Source organism: Enhydra lutris, unplaced genomic scaffold (genome assembly GCF_002288905.1).
Source record: "Enhydra lutris kenyoni isolate GAN:26980312 unplaced genomic scaffold, ASM228890v2 scaffoldscaffold13, whole genome shotgun sequence".
NCBI lineage: Eukaryota > Metazoa > Chordata > Mammalia > Carnivora > Mustelidae > Enhydra > Enhydra lutris.
In genome coordinates this window covers 39517655-39541462 of record NW_019154097.1, presented here as the reverse complement: position 1 = coordinate 39541462, position 23808 = coordinate 39517655, and the positions used below count along the sequence as shown (strand labels likewise).

At 63.4% G+C, this 23808-nt stretch overlaps 1 protein-coding gene across 6 annotated transcripts; it reads right to left on the bottom strand.

The window, feature by feature from the left end:
- Positions 1 to 651: 651 nt before the first annotated feature.
- Positions 652 to 23801, bottom strand: LOC111145775 (glutamate receptor ionotropic, NMDA 1). Of its 6 annotated transcripts, XM_022500968.1 has the most exons (21): positions 23544 to 23801; positions 20936 to 21070; positions 18168 to 18344; positions 15448 to 15510; positions 14581 to 14681; positions 10462 to 10583; positions 10213 to 10387; positions 8839 to 8983; positions 8658 to 8741; positions 6872 to 7013; positions 6649 to 6776; positions 6275 to 6439; positions 6062 to 6180; positions 5833 to 5945; positions 5610 to 5758; positions 5351 to 5508; positions 4894 to 5055; positions 4610 to 4719; positions 4355 to 4500; positions 2999 to 3109; positions 652 to 720 (listed from the first exon to the last, which is right to left on the bottom strand). In XM_022500968.1, exons 1-21 carry the CDS (start codon positions 23799 to 23801, stop codon positions 652 to 654), a joined length of 2832 nt encoding a protein of 943 aa, XP_022356676.1. The 6 variants fall into 6 exon arrangements, with proteins under 6 accessions (XP_022356676.1, XP_022356679.1, XP_022356678.1 ...); XM_022500971.1 differs by lacking the exon at positions 2999 to 3109; XM_022500970.1 differs by lacking the exon at positions 15448 to 15510.
- Positions 23802 to 23808: the final 7 nt, after the last annotated feature.

Genomic DNA, 23808 nt, shown 5'->3' with positions numbered 1-23808 from the left:
GAGCCAGCGCGTGTGGGGAAGCCTATCCTGGGCTGCAGGCTGGAGGAGGCGGAGAGCTGGCTCGGCCCTCGTGGACACCGGAGGAAAGGGTCAGAGGCAGCGGAGAACCCCAGCGCACCGCTGGGAGGCAGCTGCCTGCTGAGGGTCCGGGTCAGCCCTTGGGGAGGGGCAGGGCCAGCTGGATGGATGCGGGGCCGGAGGCGAGAAGGGTAAGAAAAGGAGAGGGGTGGAGCCGAGGCTGCCCAGAGCAGGCGCTGGAGGACGGGGTGACCCAGCCAGGTGGGGCCTTGCACCCCCCACTGTGGCTCTGGTAGTGGCTGGGGAAGGTCGGGGCTTACAGTCTCTGCTCCAAGCCCCTCCGGGGCCAAGGTAGCCCCTCTACCCCACTACTTAGAGACCCCAGGGCCCCTGCCTCTGCCGGAGTGCCCTGTGGCCCTGCCCAGCCAGCTCAGCTCTGGCCTGTCCTCAGCCGCTCTGGTCCGAGCCTCGGTCCAGCAGGGGCTGCCCGCCAGGCAGCAGGGCGGACAGACAGACGGGAGGCCCAGGGTGGGCAGTCTTGGGCAGGCGGGCTTCCCTCAGGCCTTCCCGAGCAGCAGGACCCATCAGTGTCCTTGGCCGGGCTAACTGGGCAGGTGGGCGCCTCCGGGGGCCTCACACCACGGTGCTGACCGAGGGATCTGAGAGGTTGAGCGTGCCCGTGATATCAGTGGGATGGTACTGCTGCAAAATAGAAATACACAGACAAGGCAGCCCGTTAGCCCCCACGCCCGGGGGCTCGCGCAGGGCCGGGACGGGTGGGCCGGCCAGCCGGCCGACCGGCGGGCGGGCGGGCGCGGCCTGGGGGAGGCTGGGGGGCGCTCCTCCCCCTGACCCGTCGTGCTCCGGGACTCTGCGTGGGCCGGGCCGCTGTCCCGTCCATCTGTCTGTCTGTCTGCGGGGGAGGGGGGCAGAGGAGGGCGGGCAGGGCGTCTCAGCTCTCCCTATGACGGGCACACATCTGCAGCTGGCCCTCCTCCCTCTCAATAGCGCGTCGCGGCAGCACTGTGTCTTTTTGGTTTTGCAAAGCGCCGCGTCCACCCCCGGTGCTCTATAAATAAGAACCAACAATCAATACCCGCTGGCCCCGCTGGCCGCCAGGGGCCCCAGCCCTGAGCGCCCAGTGCTGCCCTGGCCCAGACCGGCCACAGGACAGGGCCAGAGGATCGTAGCGGCCGGACCGACCCCACCCCTCCCAGCAGAGCCCCCCACCCAGGCCTCCCTCCAAGCAGGTGCCCAGCCCGAAACAGGATGGGAACTGGGTTGCCCTCCCCCGCCCGGCCCCTCCAGCTGGCAGCACCCCCAGTCACCCCGACAGGCCAGGTCCAGCCCCACATGCCCCGTGGTATCAGGGCCAGCCTGGGAGATGGTCCCCGGTGCCTGCAGAGGCTCGGACAGAGTCTGCTGGGTTTGTGTCCCCGGAAAGGCACCTCAAAGGTCTCGGAGTTGCACCTGGACCAGCTAAGGGGCATGAGGGTTTTCTTTGGGTGGGGGATTGGGGAGAATCAAGGATGCCCTCACAAAATAGCCTACGGCCTGTGTGACTTCTGTGCTCCTCCCTGGAAGTGCTGTCTATGAGGGTACCCTCTCCCCAGGCCTGCCCACACCTCCCCTCTCTGGTCTTGGGTCTCTTCCTGAACCCCTTGGCAGGGCCCCGGCTCAGGCTCTGTCCACTTTCTCGGGCCTGTGAAGCCCCAGGCTGTGCTCCCAGCTCCCCGCTCCTCCCTCTTCACCTGCCCTCCCAGTGCCAAGCCCCTCCTGGGAAGCAGAGCAGCCAGGCCTCACGGACCCCTCGCGGGGCCCCCTGCAGCTTAGCCCTGGCCTGGGATCATTCTGTGCCAAGCCCTGTCTGTGTCCTGGAGATCTGCCCCCTTTCCAGTGCACTGTGTGTGTGTGGCTGGGTGGGTGGGTGCAAATCCCATTTCCACCTCAGAGCATAAGCCGCTGCAGGATGGAGGCCAAGCCGGGCCCTGGACTGCAGGGAGGCCAAGGGCAGTGCTAAGTCTGGGCCGCCCCCTCCCCACCTTGGACCAGGGTGCCCCTAGAAAGCCTGGGTCCATTTTAAGGGCTTTATTCCAAGTGTGCACAGCTGGTGCGGTCACAAGCTGCCCAACGTAGGAGGCCGCCTCTGACGCCCTGTGGGGAGGGGCTAGAGGGTCAGGAGCTTGTCTCCCTGGAGGGCCCTCCTGCCCGGGGGGAGCCTCAGTGACCGGCTCTGCAGGCCGCGGCTCAGCCTGGGGTGGGCTCCACCCCCTCTGGTGCTTCCCAGTCCCCGCCTGACGGTCCCCTGCGGCTGGGGGCCTGTTCCACTTCCAGACCCCAGCCGTCCACCCAGATGGAGCCGGGCCCGGCCCCCAGCCCCGGCCCACACAGAGACCACATGAAGGGGATGCAACAGGCATGGCTCTGGTGAGACACGTGAGACAGGTGTCTGGGTGGCGGGGCTGGCGGCCAGACAGATGGGCAGATGGGACAGCACAGCCACCCCTCCCTGGAGGTCGCAAGGGGGTAGAGAGGGCAGTGGGCTCCCCTGGGCGAGGCTGGAGAAACGGGTGTAACAGAGGTGGCATGGCCTCCCGACAGGTGAGGAGTCCAGGACCGACTGGCTCTGGGCTCCCAGGGGCCCTGGGCTCAGAGGCCGACTGGCTGACCAACGACATGACACAGCTTCAAGATGGCGCATGGCGTCATGGCATGGGGGCGGACCAACGCAGAGACACATGGGGAACGAGGACCCAGTGAGGGCCAGCGGGAGAAAGGACCCAGAAAGGTCTAGAGAGAGAGTGAAGACCTCATGTGCTGGGCAAGTAGAGATGAAGGCAGAAGGGCCACAGCGGTCAGAGGTGGGGGTGGATGGGATGGTGAGGGACGGGGAGCGGGCACGCCTGATGCACGGGACACAGACACGGGGGCGGGGCGAGATCAGAGTCGGAGACGTGGGACTGGGCGTTCTTCCCCTTACCGTGTCTTTGGAGGACCTACGTCTCTTGAAGCTGGAAGCCAGGGTGGAGGTGATAGCCCTAAATGTGGCTTTCTTTTTAGGGTCGGGCTCTGCTCTACCACTCTTTCTATCCTAAAATGAATATGTATAAGTGATTAGACAGCTAAGGCTGGCGGCCACACCTGCCCTCGCCTGCTCCTCGGGGGCTGCTGCCCAGCCTGGCCGGCCACTCAGGCCCTCGCTCCTGCCTGCCTCCCTGTGCTGGACAGACGGACCAGCAGCCGAACACACGCAGGCAGCCTCTGCTCCTGCCGGCTCTCGGGCCTGACCTCACTTGTGCTGGGGCTGGGCTTCGGGGGCCAGGGAGCGGGGGCGGGGAGTCCCGTCTGGCTCTCTTCCTAGGAGGTCGGCCGGGCTCCCTGGCTCTTGGGTGACCCTGGATTACAGGTGTCCCAAGGAGGAGGGTCCCCCCAAGCACTGGAGGAGTCACCCCTTGGGCCCTGCCAGCCGTCCTGTCCCCTGAGGGGGACACCAAGATTTAGGAAGGGGCTAGGGGGCCAAGGCAGGTGGCAAGATGAACTGGAGAGACAGATGGAGGTGGCTTCCGACCCTGGCCTGGGGTATGATGGCCAGGATGGCCCTGTGCCAGCTGGTGAGAGCCGTGACCAGGTCCCAAGAGCAAGAGTTGGCAGATGAGAGGTTTGAGGCTCCAGCAACCCGTCCCCCTGTGGCCCTCCCTCTCTGAACATCAACTTCATCCCCGGACACAGGCTCTGGGGAGGCGCCCAGAGAAAGAGAAGAGATGAAGGAAGCCAGAACTGGGCTGTGCGGCATGAGCCCACAGGCCCGCACAGGCCCCAGTGCCTGCCGTATCCCGGAGGGGCTGTGGCTGCCCCACGGGCAACCTGTTTCCTGCTGGTGGCAAGTTCCCTCAGACACGGCCTGGGGTGCCAGGCAGGGCCAGCTGGCCCGATTCAGGCTGGAGTCATGGAGCACAGAACACAGCAGGGCAGCAGGGAAAGGGGTCCCTGGCGGGTGCCGAGGAGAAGCATGGGGCGGCGAGGGCAGAATATGTCTTGGACTCACGTGCTACACCCAGGTGGGTCCCTGTCTTACCCTGCCTCAGTTTGCCTTCCTAGAATGGGTGCCGGCGGGCGACTCTGGAGACAGAGGGGCCAGGCGGAGGCTCGGCGCAGGGCTGTGCAGGGGGCCGCCACCTGTGGGTGCCCCCCAGCAACGCTGCCCCGGGCTGTGGCTCCGGTCCTGCCCGTACGGGCTCCGGGGAGCCTGAGCCAGTGCTCCGGCCTGTGGGAATGGAGGAGGGCCGGGGCCGGGCCGGGCCATGGGCACCAGGCCTCGGAGGGTGGCCTGTCCTACCTGCAGGTTCTTCCTCCACACGTTCACGGCTGCAAAGGCCAGCTGCATCTGCTTCCGGCGAGCATCCTTGTGTCGCTTGTAGGCGATCTCAATGAAGATCAGAAAGATCCCAGCCACGATGCCCCCAGCCACCAGCATGAAGACCCCTGTGGGCCAGGAGCCAGCACCTCAGCCGTTGGCCGGCCGGTCTGTGGGCCCCTTGGAGAGCCCTGCCAGTGCCAGCAGGGGCGCTGAGGGAAATGGGGAGAAACCCACCTGCCATGTTCTCAAAGGTGAGGGTGGCAGGGGCATTGCTGCGAGAGTCACACTCCTGGTACCGCACCCACGTCTTGTCCAGATCCTCCATGAAGCCGTTCTCGTGGGACCTGGGAGGGAGCGTCCTGGAGTGGGCCACGCACCGGGGCTGGGGCCTGGACCCTGGTGCGGGAGGCAGTGTCTGTGTGCCCCGGTGGTAGGGTCTGGCTCTGGGGAGGTTTAGCCTCTGATGGGAGCCTCTTGGGGAAGGGGGAAGGGCAGTAGGCTGCGGGTAAGGCACTCACTTGAGGATGGACAGGGAGACGTTCTGCTTCCAGGGGCTGTCCTTGCGCATGCCAATGCCAAAGCCCGAGCGGAAGAACAGCTCGCCAGTGGTCACTAGGTCGCACTTCTGTGAGGCCTCGAACTCCAGCACCGCCGAGTCCCAGATGAAGGCATGAAGCTTGCTGTGGGTGGGGCTGGGGGTCACAGGGGCCCCACACGATCGGGTTGCCCTCGCCTCTGCACCTTGCCTTCCTTTGTCCTGCCCACCTGGAAACCTCACCTCTATCTCCATCCGGTGCTTCCCATCCCGCCTGGACACTCCACTTCCCAGTAGGGGTGGATGCCCCTCCCCTGCCACGCCCCTGCCCCTCCCCTGTCCCTCCCCCCTCACTTATCCCACACACCCATCCCCCAGATTGTGATGCCTGTCTGTCCCCCTCCCTTGTCCCGCCCCGCGTCCTGCCCATCGCCCCTCACTTGTCCCGCACAGCCTGGATGGCCTCCGCCGCGCTCTCGTAGTTGTGCTTCTCCATGTGCCGGTACATGGTGCTCAGCTCCACCTGCCTCCGGAAGTAGATGTCCACCGAGCTCTGCTTCACGGTGGCGTAGATGAACTTGTCCGACGGGTTCCTCAGCTGCAGGGTTCGAGGGCAGGCTTCAGGGCTGCTCCTGGGGCCCACCCAAGGCAGAGGTCCGCTGACCTCACACTCCCCGCCCGCTGTGGGCCAGGCCTCACCCGTGGGTCGTTGATGCCCGTGATGCGCTCCTCTGGCCGGTCCAGCACCAGGAAGGCCGCCAGGTTGGCGGTGTAGGAGGCCACGATGATCATGGCAAAGCCGGCCCACACCATGCCCAGGATGCGCGCTGAGAAGCTTCGTGGGGCGCCTGCCGGCAGAGGACAGTCAGCTCCTGGCCGGCGGGAAGGGGCAGAGCCGGAGCCGGCCGGTGCGTGGCCTCACCTTCCCCAATACCCGAGTTGAGCAGAACGCCCCAGGAGAACCACATGGCCGAAGACAGGGTCAGCGCGTCTTCCTCCTCCTCTTCACTATTCACCTTGAACCGGCCAAAGGGGCTGCGGGGCACAGAGGGCGGGCGGGAGAGGGCGGCAGGGCCAGCCCTGCCCCGCCCCCTCGCCCCGCTCCGCCCGCCCCCCCAGTTGGAGGTGTCCGGCCCCCGGGCCGCGCTCACCTGAAGCGGTCCAGCAGGTACAGCATCACGGCCACCACGTGCACCGACAACCCCACCAGCAGCCACAGCGTGCTCTGAAAGGGCTGCATGAACGAGTCCAGCGTGCTGCGGGGGATCTCCTGCAGGTGGACAGGCTGTCAGCGCCCCCCACCCCCAGCTCACCTAGGACCTCCTCTCGCCCCGCGCCGCCCAGCCCCGCCGGGTCCTGCCCACCTTCTTCACCAGAATGGTCAGGCCCTGGTACTTGAAGGGCTTGGAGAACTCGATGTACTGTGCACGCTCGTTGTTGATGGTCAGCGGCGCCACGATCATGTCCGCCTGCCCGCTGAGCAGCTCGCCCATCATCCCATTCCACTCCTTCTTATTACTGTTGTTCACCTGTGGGGCGGTACCGCCGGTGGGCCGCGGCCGCCATCAGCCCCGCTCCAGCGACCGGCACCCGCCCCAGCTCGGCTCTTGGGCCCACCCGCTCCAGACCCCACCCCGTCCCGGGCCCCGCCCATCCCCGCCCCACCCCAGGCCACGTCCCTAGCCAGACTGCGTCCCCTCGGACCCGTCCCTCGTGGCACCCAGCAATCCACTCGTACCCGCTCTTGCGTGCCGAACTTGCCGTCAGCCACCAGGTGCACCTCGTAGGTGAAGTTCATGGTCCGCGCCAGCTTGATGAGCAGATCGATGCAGAAGCCGTAGCAGCACTGAGGCACAGTGTGGCGAGCTAGGGGGGCCAACAGAGGCCATCATCGCTGGGCTCCCGGCTCCTCCGCCCCGCCCCGCCCCGCCCCCGCGCCCGAGCCCGAGCCCCGCGCTCACGGCTGCCGGGCGACGTGTCGTTGGGCCCGGTGCAGATCACTTTCTTGACCGGGTCCCCATTGACGGTGAACTCCTCCTTGCATGTGCCATCGCTCAGCGTGGGCTTGACGTACACGAAAGGCTCCTGGTGGATCGTCACAATCTGGGGGGCGGTGGGGAGGGGAGAAGACCCAGCCTGGACCACTCACCCTAAGCTCCCAGACTGCCCTGGATGCTCTCCAAATCCCTGACATCCCCCCACCTCCAGCCGCTGCCCCTCCTGCCCCTTGTCTTCCCTGGTCACCATCAGCAACACCTGCCTGCTGTCCCCGGGAGGGTCCCCAGGAGGGGGAGGCACATGGCCTCCTGAAACACTGTCCCCTCCTCTTGGCCTCTTGTCTTTGGGGTATTGGCTTAGGCATCAATCCCTCTATCAGACTCTGATGGAATGCCCAGCCTGCCCAGCACCTTCTCTGATTTCTCAGAGATGAAAAACTCCCTGTCCCAACCCAGGGCACCCATCCTCCCCCTACTGCCCACCATGAGGACAGGGGCCATGTGTGGCATCCACTCCGAATCTGCACAGGACCCCAGGCCCTACAAGGATCACCTGGCCTCTCCTGGCCCTCAGCCTCCACAGCAGAGGGAGGGAGGGAGAAGCACCTTTGCTCTTTCCTCTTTCGTCTGCGGTCACTGTGCTCTCTCCTGTAGATTGTCTCAACCCAGGGCCCCCTTGAGGCTCATGCTGGGGTTCTCTCTTCCTGTCTTTCATGGGCCCAGACTCTGGAGGTGGGGACACGGGGGGCTGACGAGGGCCCCAGAGGAGGTGATGTTGGAATTGGGCATATAGAGTAGGCGGGGTCAGCTTGAGGGGGACGGTCTCGTGGCACACGGGGGAGGGCGGGTCTGCAGGGAGGGGCTGTTCACAGTCTCTGCTGCAAGGGCAGCATTTGACATTCCCCTTCCGGGGATTGGGAGCACTGGGAGGAGCTTATTGCTTTTAAACTTTCATCATGTTTTTCTTTAAAAATTTGTTTTTCTATCATAAAAGCAGTACATGTTTGTGGTTTTAAAAAACTGGTGTGTGTAAAGCCATCGGCATCTGGCAGGCTGAACGGGCCCATCCGGCCATCACTGGGCTCCTACTCTCAGACTTTTCAATATGAAGTATCCACCTGCTTTGGAGAAGACAACTCTGCCTGCCCTGAAGGAGGACGACCATGGAGGAGGGATGAGGCCACAGGAGCAAGGAAGGGAAATCTTGAGGGGAAAGGCCAGCCAAGGAGGGGCTCCCAGAGGCCCAGGGAGAGAGCCAAGGAGGGAACAGCCTGCTATGGGGAATGGCCAGGCAGTGGGGGACAGGGCCAAAAGGATAGTTCGACTGGGTCACAACAGGAGGCTGTGAAGCCTGGGGACTGAGGTGGCAAGGGCCACCCACAGGAGTGATGAGGGGCACGGAAGTAGCATCTCAAGACCCAGGACTCAGGACGGAGAGTGCGGGAGCCGGAGTCCCCTGAAGAGCCACCGGGTGGCCTCTGTCTCCACCAGCGCCTCCCCAGGAAAGCCCTGTCCCACAGGCCTCCCCGACTTAAGTGGAGAACCCATGGGGCTCTCTCCTCCCTCTCCTCCCTGCACCTGCTCTCCCTGTTCCTCTGTGGTGCCGGGCGTGGGCCACAGCAGCCAGGTGCTTGCCATTCCCCACTTCCTTCAGTCACTGTCGCTGGCCTCACTGTCCCCTCCTCTGGGCCCGAGGAGCTAGCTGGAGAGTCGGGCTGTGGACACTGGCACAGAGCAGCAGGCTGCCCACCTTCAACCTGGTGGACATCTGGTACCCTCGGGGCTTCTCTGTCTCTCCACCCGGCCAGATGATCTTCCTGTCGTTGGGGATGACCTGGGGGTGGGAGTATGAGATGGAGGGTGGCCACGCAGGGGTCTTGGCCCCAGGACCCTAAGGCCCCAGCCCCCACCCCCTCATGACCCCCACCTACATGGGTGCCGTTGTAGACGCCCACTTGCACCAGCTTGCGGTTCTGCAGGTTCATGATGCTGTAGTTAGCGAACTTCCGGTCCCCGTCCTCGTTGAACTCCACTCGGCCGGTCACCCCGTCAGCATACTTGGAAGACATCAGCACTCTGCAGGGGGGCGGCGTGGGCAGACTTATCAGCAAAGCTCCTCTCCCTGGCCTTCCAAGCCCGAGCCCCTTCTTCTGCCTCAATCCCAGGAAGAAAAGATCAGCAGGCGTCAGACCCTCACGCTGGGCATCTGGTGGACGGCATGCCCGGCTGCCAGCACCGATGGATAACACAGCTATGGTCGCCCAGCGACTCCTGAGCACCAGACCCTACTGGAGGGCTTTCTGCAGGTTGGGACGTTCCCTCCCAGCAGCCACCCTTGCTTCTCAAATGAGGAGGAGTAAGCCCAGGTAGGAGCCAGTAGCCTGTTCACCAGCAAGTGGGGGAGGAAGGGCTGAGGTCCTGTCTTGTGTGTGTGCCACACGCCTCTGAGTCTGTGCACACATCACATGCTTCAGAGACCTGCGGTTGCTTGTGCGCTCCTGTTGTGGGCCTCAGAACTGTGTTCTGCACATGCTGCTCAGTGTTTGCAGCCAGTGGGGTGGTGGTGGTGGTGGCGGCGTCTGGTGATGGGCAGAGCGGCATAGTGTCCAGGACGCCGCGAGTTAATTCCTGCCCCCTGTGGCCATCCACTTGGGCATCTGGCCAACCCTGGCTCTCTACAGGCTTGGGTTCCATCCTGGGGGCCTCTTTTGTCTGATCTGCTGGGCCCCTGGAAGCCCCCTGTCCCCATCTGGAGCAGGAGCTTCCTCCCAAGGGTTGTCAGCTGGGGTGGGTCGCAGGCTTGGCTGCAGCGTTAAAAGGCGGGGCCAGGAGCAGTGGAGGCAACCGCGACTGCACTGACCTCGAGGCGTTCATGTCAGTGTCGGAAGTGAGGTGGGCGATTAGCACAGTGGAGGCGGGGGTGGGAGAGAGTTGGGGGAAGAGGAGGGAAGTGAGGAAGACAACTGGGGCGCCTGGGTGGCTCAGTGGGTTAAGCCTCTGCCTTCCGCTCGGGTCATGATCCCAGAGTCCGGGGATCGAGCCCCGCATCGGGCTCTCTGTTCAGCGCGGAGCCTGCTTCCCCCTCTCTTTGCCTGCCTCTCTGCCTGCTTGTGCTCTGTCAAATGAATAAATAAAATCTTAAAAAAAAAAAAAAAGAAAGAAAGAAAGAAAGAAAGAAAGAAAGAAAGAAAGAAAGAAAGAAAGAGGACTGCCTCCCTCGGGTGTCCGCGTGGGGACCACCTGCCCAAGAGAACTGCTCCCGCCTCCGGAGAGGCCCCGCCCACCCCGGAAGAGGCCCCGCCCACCTCTTGAAGAGCGGCCCGGTCTTCCAGATGTTGGTGTTGCCCACGCAGCCGCGGGGCGGGTCGGTGATGTTCTCCTTCTCCAGCAGGTCGTGCACTGCCTGGGCCACCACGCCCACGGCGTCGCTAATGTGCGCGGACTCGTTCTTGCCATTGATGAGCTGCAGTCCGATGATGCCTGGGGCCGGTGTGGTGGGCTTAGAGTCCGTGGGGACGCCCTGCCCACCCGACCCCGAGAGGACCCGCACTCACCGTCCGGGGCGTAGCGCAGAGCGTTCCCTGAGATCTCGCGCTCCCCCACCAGCCACACGTACCCCGAGCCTGTCATGTTCAGCATCGCGGCTGCGCGGTACACGGTGGCAGCATCGTCCTCGCTGTGGGGCAGAGGGGGGTGACGGGCCAGGACTCTAGCCTTTCCCCACCGGGCCTGGGGCTGCTCTCAGTTTGCACGTTCTCTTCTGGAGTCTGGGCAACCCCCCAGCCCCTCCCCCAGCTATGCCCTTGCCTGGAAATAGGCCTGGGGACACTGCAGAGGTGACAGGCCCAGCACCACCGCCACCTCCAGGCCTCCTTGCGTCCAGTGATGGTGCAGAGGGACCGGTACCAGCCTGCATCGCCAGCCCACACCTGGGCCAGGAGACACCCCCCCCAACCCCGCCCACAACAGCAGGAAGGGGAGGGGAGGGGGTGGGGAGGAGGGGGTGTGGGTCCCAGACCCCCAGAGTTTCCAGCCTCTCTTGCTGGCCTCCTGCCTTGGGGAGCAGGGTCAGGGGTCATTGCAGATTGCTCACTTGCCCACCAGTCACCAGGTGCCAGGCCCTGCTCTGAACACTTTACAGACTCTCGTATTTAATGATCAGTGCTCTCCCTGGGGTTCTGTGTGTGGACAGCCACCCCAGAATCCATGCTCCTGCGCCCCCCTGAGCAAGCTGTGCGCCCTCCGATTTCCCACACCCACACATGCAGGACAAGGGGCCAGGCATGCTCCAGGTTCGTCAGATGGGGGCGGGACCCCGGGAACTGCCCCCCGCAGGGCAGCGAGAGCCACTGCCCCCACTCAGGAGGCTGCCCAGAGCCAGGTGCCAGCAGGATGCAGGGCGGGGCCTGGCCTTGGAGGCAAATGTGATCCTGAGCTCTCAGGGTGTCCTTACAGGGGATTCCCTGTGCACCTGGTCCTCGTAGGCTCTCCTCGTCGGGACATCAGGACAAGCATCCTGGGTCTGGTGGAGCTATGGGGGCCCCTGGGGTTCCTGCCCCTGCTCCCACCTTCCTTTCTCTGCCAGCCTGGACCGGCCCCAGATGGGCCTACACAGCTGACATTTGCTACTGCAGGGTCCAGAGGGGTTGGGCAGACCATCTGAGTGCTGGGTTATTTTCACAATGACTGACCCTGGAAACTGAGGCGGCTCTAGACTCCCTAAGGGGTCTGCTCCCAATTTTCTCAAGGGTTAGCCAGCAAGGAAATGCAGACCTTCCGTGCTCACTCTGCATGACGTGCTCCTGTCAGATGTAAGCCACACACAGAGAGGTGCCCCGGGCAGCACCACTCCCGTGACCAAGGACAGCCTCCGGCCTGGCGGCCCAGCAAAGCCAGCGCTGTGTCTGCAGGCGCACAGGCAGCCGCTGAAGCTGGCAGAGAAGCCGTCTGCGCGACACCTTCACGTCTGCGACATCTGGCTGAGCGGACTGAGCGCACGCCTGGGCTTGTGTCTGTGTGAATCGCAATCACTGGTAAAAAGCTGTAGGCGAAACCCTGATCATTCCATCCAACTGTCTGAGGGAAGCAGTCAGTCCCAGAAAAGACGATCTCCGGAAGGTAAGAATGAACTTTGAGAGATGAACTCTCTGCCCTCCGTAGAAAATTGCTCAAAAATTAGGACTGGCTTGTGAGGTCTCTCCAGAATGTGCTCTCAATGGCCCTCACGAAGGCGGAGCCAGTGTGTCAGGGGAGCACCAGGGCCAAGGAGACCTGCGCATGCTGCCCACTAGCCTCCCTGGCTCCCCGGGACCTGGGCGCGCTGGGCAGCCCAGGGCCCTCTGTCGCCTCTGTTCCCAGGAGCCAGCTGTGAGGGGAGGGTCCCTTCCAGTCTTAACATCCAGGGAGGGGCCTCATGCGGACCCAAGAGGGGCTGTGCGGCTGCTGTGTGTGCTCGGCCTTGCTGGCAATGTCGGTACACGTGTGGGGCAGGTGTGTGCACGCAGACTGTGGCGCGCATGTGGTGTGTGTATGTGTGCGTGACTACACACGTGCGCCGTGCATGTACATATGCATGGGGTGTGTGCACGTGTATAGAAGTGTGCACTGGTCTGTGTAGAAGTGTGTGTGGTGTATGCCATGTTGTGCCTCTATGTGCACGGATAGTGTGTGTGTGTGTGTGTGTGTGTGTGTGAATATCTCATGTGCGTATATGTACGGTACAATGTGTACGCATGTGTGGACGCTTGGCATGTATTGTGCGTGTGTGTACATGGTGTTTGCACTGTGTGGGTGTGTACACAAGCAGTGTGTGTGTGAGTGGTGTGAGTGTGCTGTGTGCCTCTGGGCACGTGCGCGCAGGTTTATTTGGGCATGTGTGTGCATGTGATGCGTGTGTGCTCGTGTGCGCGCGCGTGCAAGTGAGGTATGTGCCGCATGTGTGTGATGCGTGTGTGTGTCGTGTGCATGTGATGCGTGTGTGCTCGTGTGCAATCGTGTATGTGGTGCACACGCAGAGTCCGTGTGTGTGTTTCCGTGTGTGCAGGGTGTGTGTGCAGCTGTCACACAGGACCACGTGGCCTGCCCCAGACGGAGCTTTCGCTGGGTCCACCCCTGCCAAAGCTGTCCTTGAGCCTGGGGGCTGGCGACGCAGGGCAGGCCCCTCCCAGCCCGCACTCGGGGGCTTGGCGGTGTGGCATGGGACATTACAGAGCAAGGAAAACAGCCGAGAAAGTGGCCAGCCCGCTGCTGGGACCTGGGTGCGGCAGGGAGTCTGCAGACCGCTGTTGCCCATGGCTTTCCGGCCGTGTCCTGGCAGCCACTCCGCTGATAAGGGGAGGGCTGAGTGGTCTAGTTCAACGTGACCTCACCCTTCTTACAAGCGCCCAATAGCTGGAAATCTATGTTTGGCATGAGCTCCTCGGGTCAGTTGTCCTGATTGAAGGGGCCTGCTGGTTGTTAGCTGACTGTCCGTTCGCCCATCTGTCTGTCTGCTGGCCCACTCACCCACCCATCCTTTGATCCCGCCAAATCCCCTGAACTTCTCTCAAACCCCATGATGAATAAGGGGGTAGAAGCCAATTGGGAAACCAAAAGGGAGGATCTGCTGGGGCTCTCCCTGTAGGCTCATTCTGGGCAGGGCTTGCCCTGGGAGGGATGGGGCAGCCCCCTGACCTTGCCTGGGCCTGTCCCTACACCTTTCTCCCGGAGTCCTCCCCCCAGTGCCCAGGGTCGGATGGTTGGCATGAGCACGGGTCAGCCAGGAGCAGACGGGATGAGCTCCCAGCTGCGGTAAGCATGGAACTCCCTGCTGTCTAGCCCACGGAGCCTTCGTTGCCCGCCCCCCACCCTAGCACCAGGAGGTGGGGCACCGGGCTCTGTGTCAGGGGTTTGTTGACTGAATGTCCGAACGGACACCTGCTGCAACTCAGAGGACTGCTTCCTCCTTGTGGCCTGGCGGACAGCGGCATTTGGGGAATGTTCCTCTGGGCCGGGTGACCCCATTTCTCTCTCCACTCTATTGGGAGTCTAGTGGTGCTTCTGGGAAAGGGCAGACTGTGGTGTGTCCCTGTAAGCCCTCCTGGCTCTTCCTTTTTCTAGTCCAGGGGCCCGGATGTCCCCTTCCCAGGGGGCACTTAGCCATCTACAGATAGAGACACTTTTGCTGGGGTCTCATCTCCAAGGTCAACCTGGGGGTCAGGTTCTGGCCGGCTGCAGCCTGGTTTCCACAGGTCCCTGACCAGTTCCCTTTTCCTACTGCCACTCCAGCCGCTCCAATCCTTCCGTCCTAGGACTCTGGCTCTCTCCCTGCTGTGGCCTTCTCCCCTGGGTTCACCTGCACACCCACATGGCCCTTCCCCGGCGTTTGCCTCTGAGCCCAGCTCCCAGAGTCCTGGGTCATCTCTCTCCCCTTGGACCATGTTTGTGTTCCGAGAGCAGGGACTCGTCCATCTCCCATCTCAGAGCAAGCAGCAACAGGTGACCGGAGAGAGAAAGGATGGACAAGTAGAGGGCATTGCATCGACTGGGTCTCCAGGTGTACGTGGGGGAGGGGCGCGGGGGGGCTCTCCTCGGCCATGGCACTCGGGAAGCTGAAACTCAGCATCAGCCCCACAGTGCCCCTGGCCAGGGCCAGGCCTGGGTGAAGTAGTGGGCGGGGCCCAGCCCAGCCTCACCTGGCGGAGAGGATGATGACCCGGGCCTCCAGCTCCCGTGCCTCCATCAGCAGGGCCGTCACGTTCTTGGTCCCCGGGTCGAACTGCAGCACCTTCTCTGCCTGCGGTGTGAGCGGGAGTGTCAGCAGGTGGTTGGGGCAGGGCCTAGTGCCTCAGGGGCGAGAGGCGGGCTGTAGCTGCTAGGAGCCCAGAGACAGCTTAGCTAGGGCCGCCGCGGCCCGCACCTGTCGCCCGCACTGTGCACCTGCCTGCCCGGCTCCTGCCTGGCCTGGCCTGGCCTCGAGTGCTGTCCTTCTTCAGCCTGCGCGCTCTCCTGCACTCGCGCCAGCGCTCTCCTGTCCTCACTTTTGCACTGAGCATGCAAGTGGAGGTGGGCGAGACTCAGGATGCGTGCAGCGGACAGAAACAGAAAAGAGTTTTGGAATGCAACCGGGAGCAGAGATAGGGCCGACTTTTCCAAAACCACGGGAGGTCCTCTCGGCCGACCCTGCAGGCCCCTGCGGGAGCAGCTGGACCGACAGGGGCAGGCGGGCGGCTGGGTGGGCAGGCGCCCTCCTGGGTTCCTCGAGGAAGCCCTGGGGGTCCCGGAGATTCGCATGCACTTCCCGGAGAGCAGCTCCTCCTGCGGCCGGCCGTGCCTGCTTCTCGGGGCAGGCCCGGGCTGAGGCCGCGGTGGGCAGGCCGCGGGCACCCAGGCGGCCTGCTTCTGCCCTGTCCTGCCTGTGGCTGCCTGCCTCACGACCTCACTCTCCTCAAGGCTCAGGCCCGCGGCGCGGCGCAGCTGGGCCGACAGTGGCCCCGTGGCCGAGGCGCCGGAGGCCAGGGCTCCCTAGTCGGTGGGTGGCGTGCACGTCCATGCATATATACCTTGGGTCCGCGCTTGTTGTCATAGGACAGTTGGTCGAGGTTTTCATAGTTCCTTTTTTTACTCTGATGAATAATGTGCACAGAGAAAATATGCAGACACAGAAGAAGATTATAAACGGTTGAAAATGACGGCGCTAAAGCAACCACACCACCTCCTCGGCGCGTGTGCAGACGGGCACGTACCTGGAGCTCGCAAACACCGCGGCCCGGGCGGGGTTGGGGGGCCGGGGCACTGGGGGCGGGGGGCCGGGCCGCTGGGGCTCCCGGCCGCGGAGCTGTGCTCTCAGAAAAGGTCACACTTGGGAGGAAGGGCACCCTGTCTGTCCAATACCAACATGTCCCTCTGGGGCCCCACGTGCCGCCCCCCCAGCCCCTGCCATGCACCTGCCTTGTGGTCCCAGCAGTGCCAGGCCAGCCCCAGGCAGTGCTGCATGGGGGTGAGCAGTGCCTCCCTCACAGTCTGTCCCCTTGGTCCCTCCCCTCTTGGCCTCCTGGCCTCTGTCTCCCCTAGAGGCCCGGGTGCCTGTTCTCACTGACGGGCGTGTGTACACCTGTCGGCCCACATGTGCACGGGAGAGCGAGTGTGACAGGGTTGTGTGTGTGTGTGTGTGTGCACCTGTGCGCACAGGGTGGTATGCATCTGTGGGCATCTGTGTGAAAGTTAGTCTACACAAGCTTTTGGTGGGAAAATGAGGGCCAGTGCCATCCGCACACTCGTGTGCGCGTGCATGTGCGGCGGCACGTACATAGGCATGTGTGCAGGCGTGTGTGCAGGCACGTGCGTAGGTGTGTGTATGCATGTGTGTGTGGAGACGTGTGTGAGAGCACGTGTGTAGGCACATGTGTGCATTGAGGGCACATGTGCAAGCATGTGTTTGTGGGCACGTGTATAAGTATGTGCGTGCATGTGTGGGCACGTGTGTAGGTGCGTGTGCATGGGAACACAGGTGTGTGAGCACGTGTGTAGGCCTGTGTGTGGGTGTGTGCACGTGTGTGCAGGGACATGTGTGTGCAGGCATGTGTGTCAGTGTGTGTGTGTGCATGTGTGGGCACGTGTGTAGGTGTGTGTGTACATGGGGATGCGGGTGTGCGAGTATGTGTGTAGGCCTTGTGTGGGGGGGGCACGTGTGCAGGCCTTGTGTGGGCACGTGTGTGTGCAGGGAGACGTGTATGCGGGCATGTGTGTCAGCATGTGCAAGCATGTGTGTGGGCGCGTATGCAGGCACATGTGTGGGTGTGGGTGTGGGTGTGCATGTGTGAGCCGGGGCATGTGTGGGCCCATGTGTGAGTTGGTGGGTGAGTGTGTCCGTGGGCTCCAGGCCTGTGTGCATGTCCAGGTGCAGTCTCTGGCTGGGGAGGGTGTGAAGTGTGAGGGGATCGTCTTGGGAATGGCACACCCCTGTGAGCACGAGTGCACATGGGTGGGTGCGCATGGGCATGGCTGGTAAGCGTGTGAGTGAGTGTGTGCAGCCACCGGTGGGCTGGCAGGAGGGGCTCAGCGTGCCAGGCACTGGGAGATGGTGTCTTGGGAGGCGCGGGGGGGGGGGGCCCTTGGCACTGGTAGCCAGCCCTCCCTCTTAGACTCAGCCAATCTCCCCCCCCCCCGCGGGGCCCCCCCAGGACCCTCTGAGTCTGCCCTCTGGCTTCACCCACCCCAGCCTGTGCCCTCTACTCCCTTCAGGGGCCTATGGGGGCCTGGGGTTGGCACTAAGTTGGTTGAAGCCAGCTCTGACTTCACAGACAGAACATGCTCCCCGCCAGCCCCTCGGTCTGGCCTCCCCGCCCGCCGCAGCCTAGGCCTCCCCCACTCCCCCCGCCCCGCCGTACTAACTGAGGGCCGTGCATGGCCCTGGGGTTGAGCGCTCAGGGCTCCGGCCTACGTGAAGGCGGGACCCTGGGCCTCCTCAAGCTGGCCATGGGGGCGGGCAAGGAAGGGGCCAGGGGTCACCTGGACCCCCCATAAATTGCCCCTCTGCTCTCTCTGCGCTCCCCCGGAGTGGGAGCCGGGCTGGGGCTGTTGCTGAGTGTATCCAGAGCCGGGAGGGATCCCAGCCTCACGAGGGGAGTGGGGGGGCGACAGCCTCGGGGCTCAGTGGGGGGGAGTGGAGGCCTGAAGGGGGGAGAGCCCAGGCCGAGGGGAGGGGGCGGCAGATGTCCGTGAAGGAGCTCTGGTGAGGACAATGGGCGGCTGAGGGGGTAGGGTGGCCGGGGAGGGGAGGTCGTGGAATGCAGGGAGGGAGAGTACGGGCTCCTTTGGGGGAGGGGCACGATTGCTGCGGCCCTAAGGCCAATGGGACTGGGAGGGGGGAGAGGGGCGGGTAGGGGGCGGGGCCACGCGGGGCGGCACCGGGGGACTGCGCGGGGGAGGGGGGCGGGGCCACACCGGGCGGCGCCGGGGGACTTTGTGGGGGGTGGGCCCCGCAGCCCCGTGCGGAGGGGTGCGGCGGCGGGCGGGGTGGGGTGTTTGCGGAGCTCCAGGTGGTCCTGCCCTCGCCCCGCAGGGACTGACACGAAGGAGATTCGGACTAATGGCAAAGCGAGTGAAATGAGCCGAGAACAGGCCGGGGCGGGCGCTCGCCAGACGTGGTGGTGCTGACCATGCACGATGGAAAGAGAGGGTGTCACACACGGGCCACAGACACAGGCCGGCGGCTCCTGCTCCTGCCGCCGCGGCGCCTCGGCGGCTCCTGCTGCGCCGCCCGCCCGCCGCCCGGGCTCACCTTGGACTCGCGCTCCTCCAGCAGCGTCTCCAGGCGCTTCTGCGCGGCCCTGCCCTCGTGGTCGTCGCTGACCAGGAGGATGACGTGGTTCCAGCTGTACACGCGCATCATCTCGAACCACACGCTGGACTGGTGGGAGTAGGGCGGCACGGTGCGGAGAAAGCTCAGGTGGATGCTCTGCGGGGACAGGGGCGGGGCTGAGGGGCTCTGCGGGACGGGGGGCGGGGCTGAGGGGCCGCGCGGCGGGGGAGGGGAGCGCGCAGGGTGGGGGGCGCTCTCCCCACCAAGCAGACCCCACACCCCGGGGATCCTGCCTCCTCCTAGCTCTACCCTCACAGCACCCGGGACACCTGTCAGAGTCAGGGACCCCGCCCCCACTGCTGCCTCCCCCCACGCCCTCGGGTCTGAGAAACCGCAGCTCCTCAGTCTGCCCAGCAGCTCCGGGACAGACATGAGGTCCTGGGGACTGTCCCTGGGCTGAGCTCCCCTGCTCCCTGGCGGCCTCCCCCTCTCAGAGATCCCCACTGGGGCTTCACGGGGCTCCTTCCCAAATCCGCAGAACCGTAGTGTTTGCCAGAAGTCTTGATTTGGGGCTAACTACTTCTTGTCTGCAAGTCCAGAGGTGGTTGCCTGCTGACGCTCCCTACTCTGTATGTCCCTGAAACAGCCAGCACAGGGCACGATGGGACAGGAGCGCACAGCAGGCTCTGCCCTCCTCGGTCTTGCTCCTCCATGTCTACCCAGGAAACGCTAGTCCCATGCTGATCTTGTGGTCATCTGAGATGACCACATCATTTTCCCACCTGCTCCCTCTTTGTGGCCTGGGGGCAGTGCCTTGGAACCTGAGCACAAGAAGGCCCCTTTGCCTCTAGCCCTCACCCACTTGTCAGTGCGGCAGCAAGGGGGTTGTAGTCAGGGTCTTGGGCTGGCTCTGACCCAGGCCTTTGCAATCTGTGTGCTGGGCACAGACTGGCAGTGGATTGGGACCATGAGTGGGGCCAGGGCGGACTTGTGAGGTTAGGTCATTAGGTTTGACCTCACGCTGGACCAGGGACTTGGGCTGCAATCTGAATCTGGGCTACGGTTCTGCCCTGGCACAGGGCGCCTCCTCCCAGCCGCTTTCCTGGGCAGAGCACAGTTCCTTCCTCTTGCATATGAGGGGTCTGGTGTCAGAGAGCTAAGGAGGTTGGAGGGCACAGGACAGGATCCCCACTTGTCTTCAGCCAAAGGCTAAGTGCACTAGAACAGTCTGGACGCCTCAGCTACATGCTGGGGCTTCCAGAGCCTCAGGAAGGGGCTGCTGCTCCGGCCTCCAACCGGGAGGCTTGAGGCTCTTGAGGAGGGTGTCTTCCCCTGGGGGCCTCCTGGAGAAACTTTGGCTCTGGGCTTACTTTCCCTTGCCTCTGGACAGACCCATCCTTGACCTCCCCAGACCTCCCTGGCCCCAGCTGGGATGACCTCCATGCCTTAGGAAGCTTTATCTAGAACTGTGAGCTCCTGGCAAGATGAACTTGGAGAGGATGGGAGACCGGGAAGCCCCCAGCACATGGCGCCTCGTCTGATCCTTCCTGATCTGTCTGCAGGGAGCCCAAGGTCTGGAGGAGGCTTTGGGGCCCTCCCAGCCTCTTGGTGGCTCTCGGCTTCCCCAGCTCTTGTGCCCAGACCATGGACAGACGCTGTGGGAGAGCTGTGTGACCTAGAACGAGTTCCCCGCCTCTATGGGATACCAAATCGGTGACCTCTTGACTCTTCCAGCTGCTGCTCCAGGGCTGGATGGCTCCAGCCAGACCCCCATTCCCCCCTGAGGACCACAAGTGTCCTATATGCTGCTGAGTGGTGATGCTGGCCGCCCCGGGACCTGCAGACCCCAGACTAGCCTCTCCTGCCATGAGCGGCATCCTCTGTCACCCTGCACCCATGTGGACATCCTTCCCACCTGTGCCCTGCAGCGGGAAGGGCTGGGACCCACAACCTCATGGCTGTGTGGTACACCCCTGCCAGGCTTTTCCTCCCCTGGCAGCGCCCCCTCCAGCTCTCCAAAATCCACCCGTCTGTCCCTTCTCCCAGCCTGCGGGGACCTCTGCTGCTTCCAAGGGCTCGTTATTGGTGCCTGTCACCTGCCAAAGGGAGTGTGTGTCCGTGTGTGGGCATGAGTATAAGTGCACGGCTGTGCTTATGAGTGTGTGTGTGTGTGTGTGTGTGTGTGTGTGATGGAACATGAGTATGGGAGGGTGAACACATTAGTGTCACTGTGACTGTAGGGTGTGTGTGCACGTGTGAGCATGTGTAAGAGCACCCAAGCTTTCCCGGGAACGTGCGTGTGCGCCGGAACCTGATGTGAAGGTATGTAAGAGTGCATGCTGTGAGTGTGTGTGAGTGTGCGTGTGTGTGGGCGTGTGTAAGAGCAACTGAGCGTTCCCGGGAATGTGTTTGTGTGCACGCAGGCTTCGTGTGGAGGTAGGGGTGTGTTTGTAGCTGTGCATCTGTGGGAGTCCGAGTTCGCCTGCTAGGAGAATGCGCATCAGTGTGCATGCGTGTGTCTTCGGCTCTGTGTATGCGTGTGAGTGTGTGAACATGCGTGAGTGCATGAGCTCTCGTCTCATCCTGCTGCTCCTCGAGCCCAGAGCCCATGGTCTGAGCACGTCCGTGCCTCCACCCTGCCCCCCTTCCCAGGGCAGCTGCCAGTGGCCCTGGGCGGCAGCACTCAGCCACTGGGTCTGAACACAGGAACAGAGCCAGCTGGGTCCCCATGGAGTGGTCAGGCTTACCTTGTCTGAGTAGATGGACATACGGGTGGTCAGCCCCAGGACGGGGATGCGGTAGAAGCCGGCTGTGTAGGAGACGGGGGTGGGAGTGAAGTGGTCGTTGGGGGTAGGTGGGTGGCTAACTAGGATGGCGTAGACCTGTGGACACAGGGGACAGTGTCAGCTCAAGGTGGGGGTGAAGGTGGGATGGGCACTGCCCTGGAGCTGGCTGCCCAGGAGCAGCAGAGGCTGAACTCAGCAGGCCAGGTTGGGGAAGTCCAGGGGCCTTGTGTGTGCGTACGTGCTGCCCAAGGGGCACGCACCCCCGGCAGGGGGACAAGACCCTGTAACCACCCTCAAAGAGGAGGACGACTGAAGGCTGAGGCAGAGGCAGAGCAAGACTCCAGGGAGCAGACAGGACACACAAGGGGATGATGGACCTCCCCGTACTTTCCCTGGTGGGGCCTGCCTTCACCTCCTTTCACTGGAGGGATTGCCTTGGGGTGTGTATTCAGACCTTGAGAGGAAGGACAAAGACTGTTCTTGGGATGTCCCTGGAGCCGCACATTGCCCCATGGGGTGGCTAGAGTGGTCGGTCCTGCCGCATGTTGACCAGCTCACCCGTGCCACGCACTGTCCCTCCTCCTGGGTGCGGAGGCCAGGGCTCCCGAAACGGAGAGCTGCCCTGGAACGTCTCTGTCTAGTGCTGTAGACTGGGCTCTGTCGGGAGAAGCCGGGCAAGGAGCCGCGGAGCCCTCAGTCCTTTTGCAGTTTCTTCCAGGGCCCGGCTGAGCTCAGCCTGGTTTGAACAAGACCCAGTCCTGACTTTGAGCACCGACTAATCCTCAAGGAAGGGAAGGGAGGTGCCGGGGTAGGGGTGCAGCCTAGCCTTCCTGCCCAGGCCACGGCCAGCTCCTGCGGGCAGGTTTGAAGCCAGTGGCTCAGTCCTCCAAGGCAGGGGAAGGGGGGTGGCTGGAGCCAAGGGTTTGGCAATTTCCTGCCGGCCTCACATTAGAAGGACCCGTGTCTGTCCCAACTCCGCCTTCCCATCACAGCCCCAGGGCCTACCTCTTCCTGCACTGCCACGCTAGCAGAGCCCTTGCCCTTCGGGTGTGCTCACGGAGGGGCAGCTGCTGCCCTCACCTTTGCTCCTGGCACTGGCTGTTCTCTGAGGGAACAATGCTCACAGACAGGGTAACTGGGAGTGGGAGGAGGGGTCCCCAGAAAGGGCTCTGCCTGGATTCTCTAACTCCACTTCTTCACGTTTCTCCCTCATCCCAGATGGGACACGTGACCTAAGCTGCTGGCCGCAAAGGCTTCCCCCAGTCCTATCTCTACTGCTCGGGGCTGGGAGCAGGGAGGTGGCTTGCGAGGTGGGGAGGGGGAGATCCCTGAGAAAGCTCAGCCCCTAGCCTCTGCAGCGGGAGCTGTCTGGACTGGCGCTTCCTCCCCGGGCCCTCACCTCCAGTCTGCACCCAAAAGTGCCCAGTCTGTGTCTGCGTGGGCGTCTGACCAGGCAGATGTTCACAGGTATGTGCTGGACTACATGTGTGTGTAAACGTACACCCAACATGTCCGCGCGTGTGTGTATGCGTGTGCATGATGGCATCTGTGTGTGAGCATGTGCACCTGGGTGTGCTGAGCACTGTGTGGCCCCAGAGTGTGGGTGTCCGTGGGTGTGCCTGTGTGTTGGGCGGGTGGGTGTGAGTGAGCGTGTGCAGTCCACTGTGATGCCGATGTACGTGAGCGTGTGCTAGTGCAAGTCTAAGCGTCTGTGTGCACGAGCACAGGCGTGAATGCGTGCACCTGTGAGTGTGCCTGCCCGCCGATGCCCACAGATGTGGGGTGTCTGTCAGGTGAGCGCTCGTTCGGCCCAGCGTCAGCCTGGCGCTTACATAAAGGCTGCATTGCAGTGCTCCCGTGGATTCACTGGGATTCAGCAGGCAGCACGGCACAGGGGCGGACAGCTCCGACAGGCAAAATCCTAGGAGTCATGTCCTCCCCCGCAGCGCTGGCTGTCAGCAGCTCCCCCGCTGTGCCCTGACACCTCCCACAAGCACAGTCCCCACTCCCACCCTCCAGAACACCCTGCTTCAACACCTGGGCCATTTCCCATCTCAGTCAAACCCATGGGTGGGGGAAGGGGAGAGGAAGGGAAGGAGGTCTAGAAGCAGAGACAAAGATGGCCCCAGGCCCCGTCCTCCTTAAAGACTTGCGCATAGTGCGTGCTTGTGGCTGGGAGAGCACTTCTGCCCATAAGCCCAGGACACCCACCCCTCACAGACACAGTGATGAAACAAACCATGAAATTCTTGCCTCACATCTGCACACAGGGCTCAGGACCTGGAGTCCTGGAGCCCTGGAACCTTGTGAGGACTGACCAACGTAGCAGGTGACCAGTGGGGGGGGGCGGGGAGCAAGATGGGGCACTGGTGTTTGGCTGCTAGTGAGACCAGCCCTTTCCAGCAGGAGCCAGCTGGCATAGGGGTCCTCTCTTAAGAGGGCTAGGAAAGAGTGGGATGAAACTGGGACAGTAGGAGGGATGGAGGGGGGAGGAGGGAGGAAGGTGGGAAGGTGTGGGGGGAGGGGTAAGCGGGGTTGGGGGGGAGCCCTGGTGGGGGATGGTGGGCACCTGGCTGGAGATGAGGTCCTCGCACACCGACAGGGCCATCTGGATGGCGTTGGGCTTGTGGGTGACAGAGGTGGCATTGAGTTGGATCTTCCAGGAGCCATGCCGCTTGTTGGCCTGGTTCACGGCCTCACGGAACATCTGCTCGTGCTTCCGCGTGCTCAGCACAGCTCCAATGTTGACGATCTTGGGGTCGCAGGCGGCGCGGGCGAAGGAGCAGGAGAAAAGCAGGGCGAGTGTCAGCAGACGCATGGTGCTCATGGGCTCC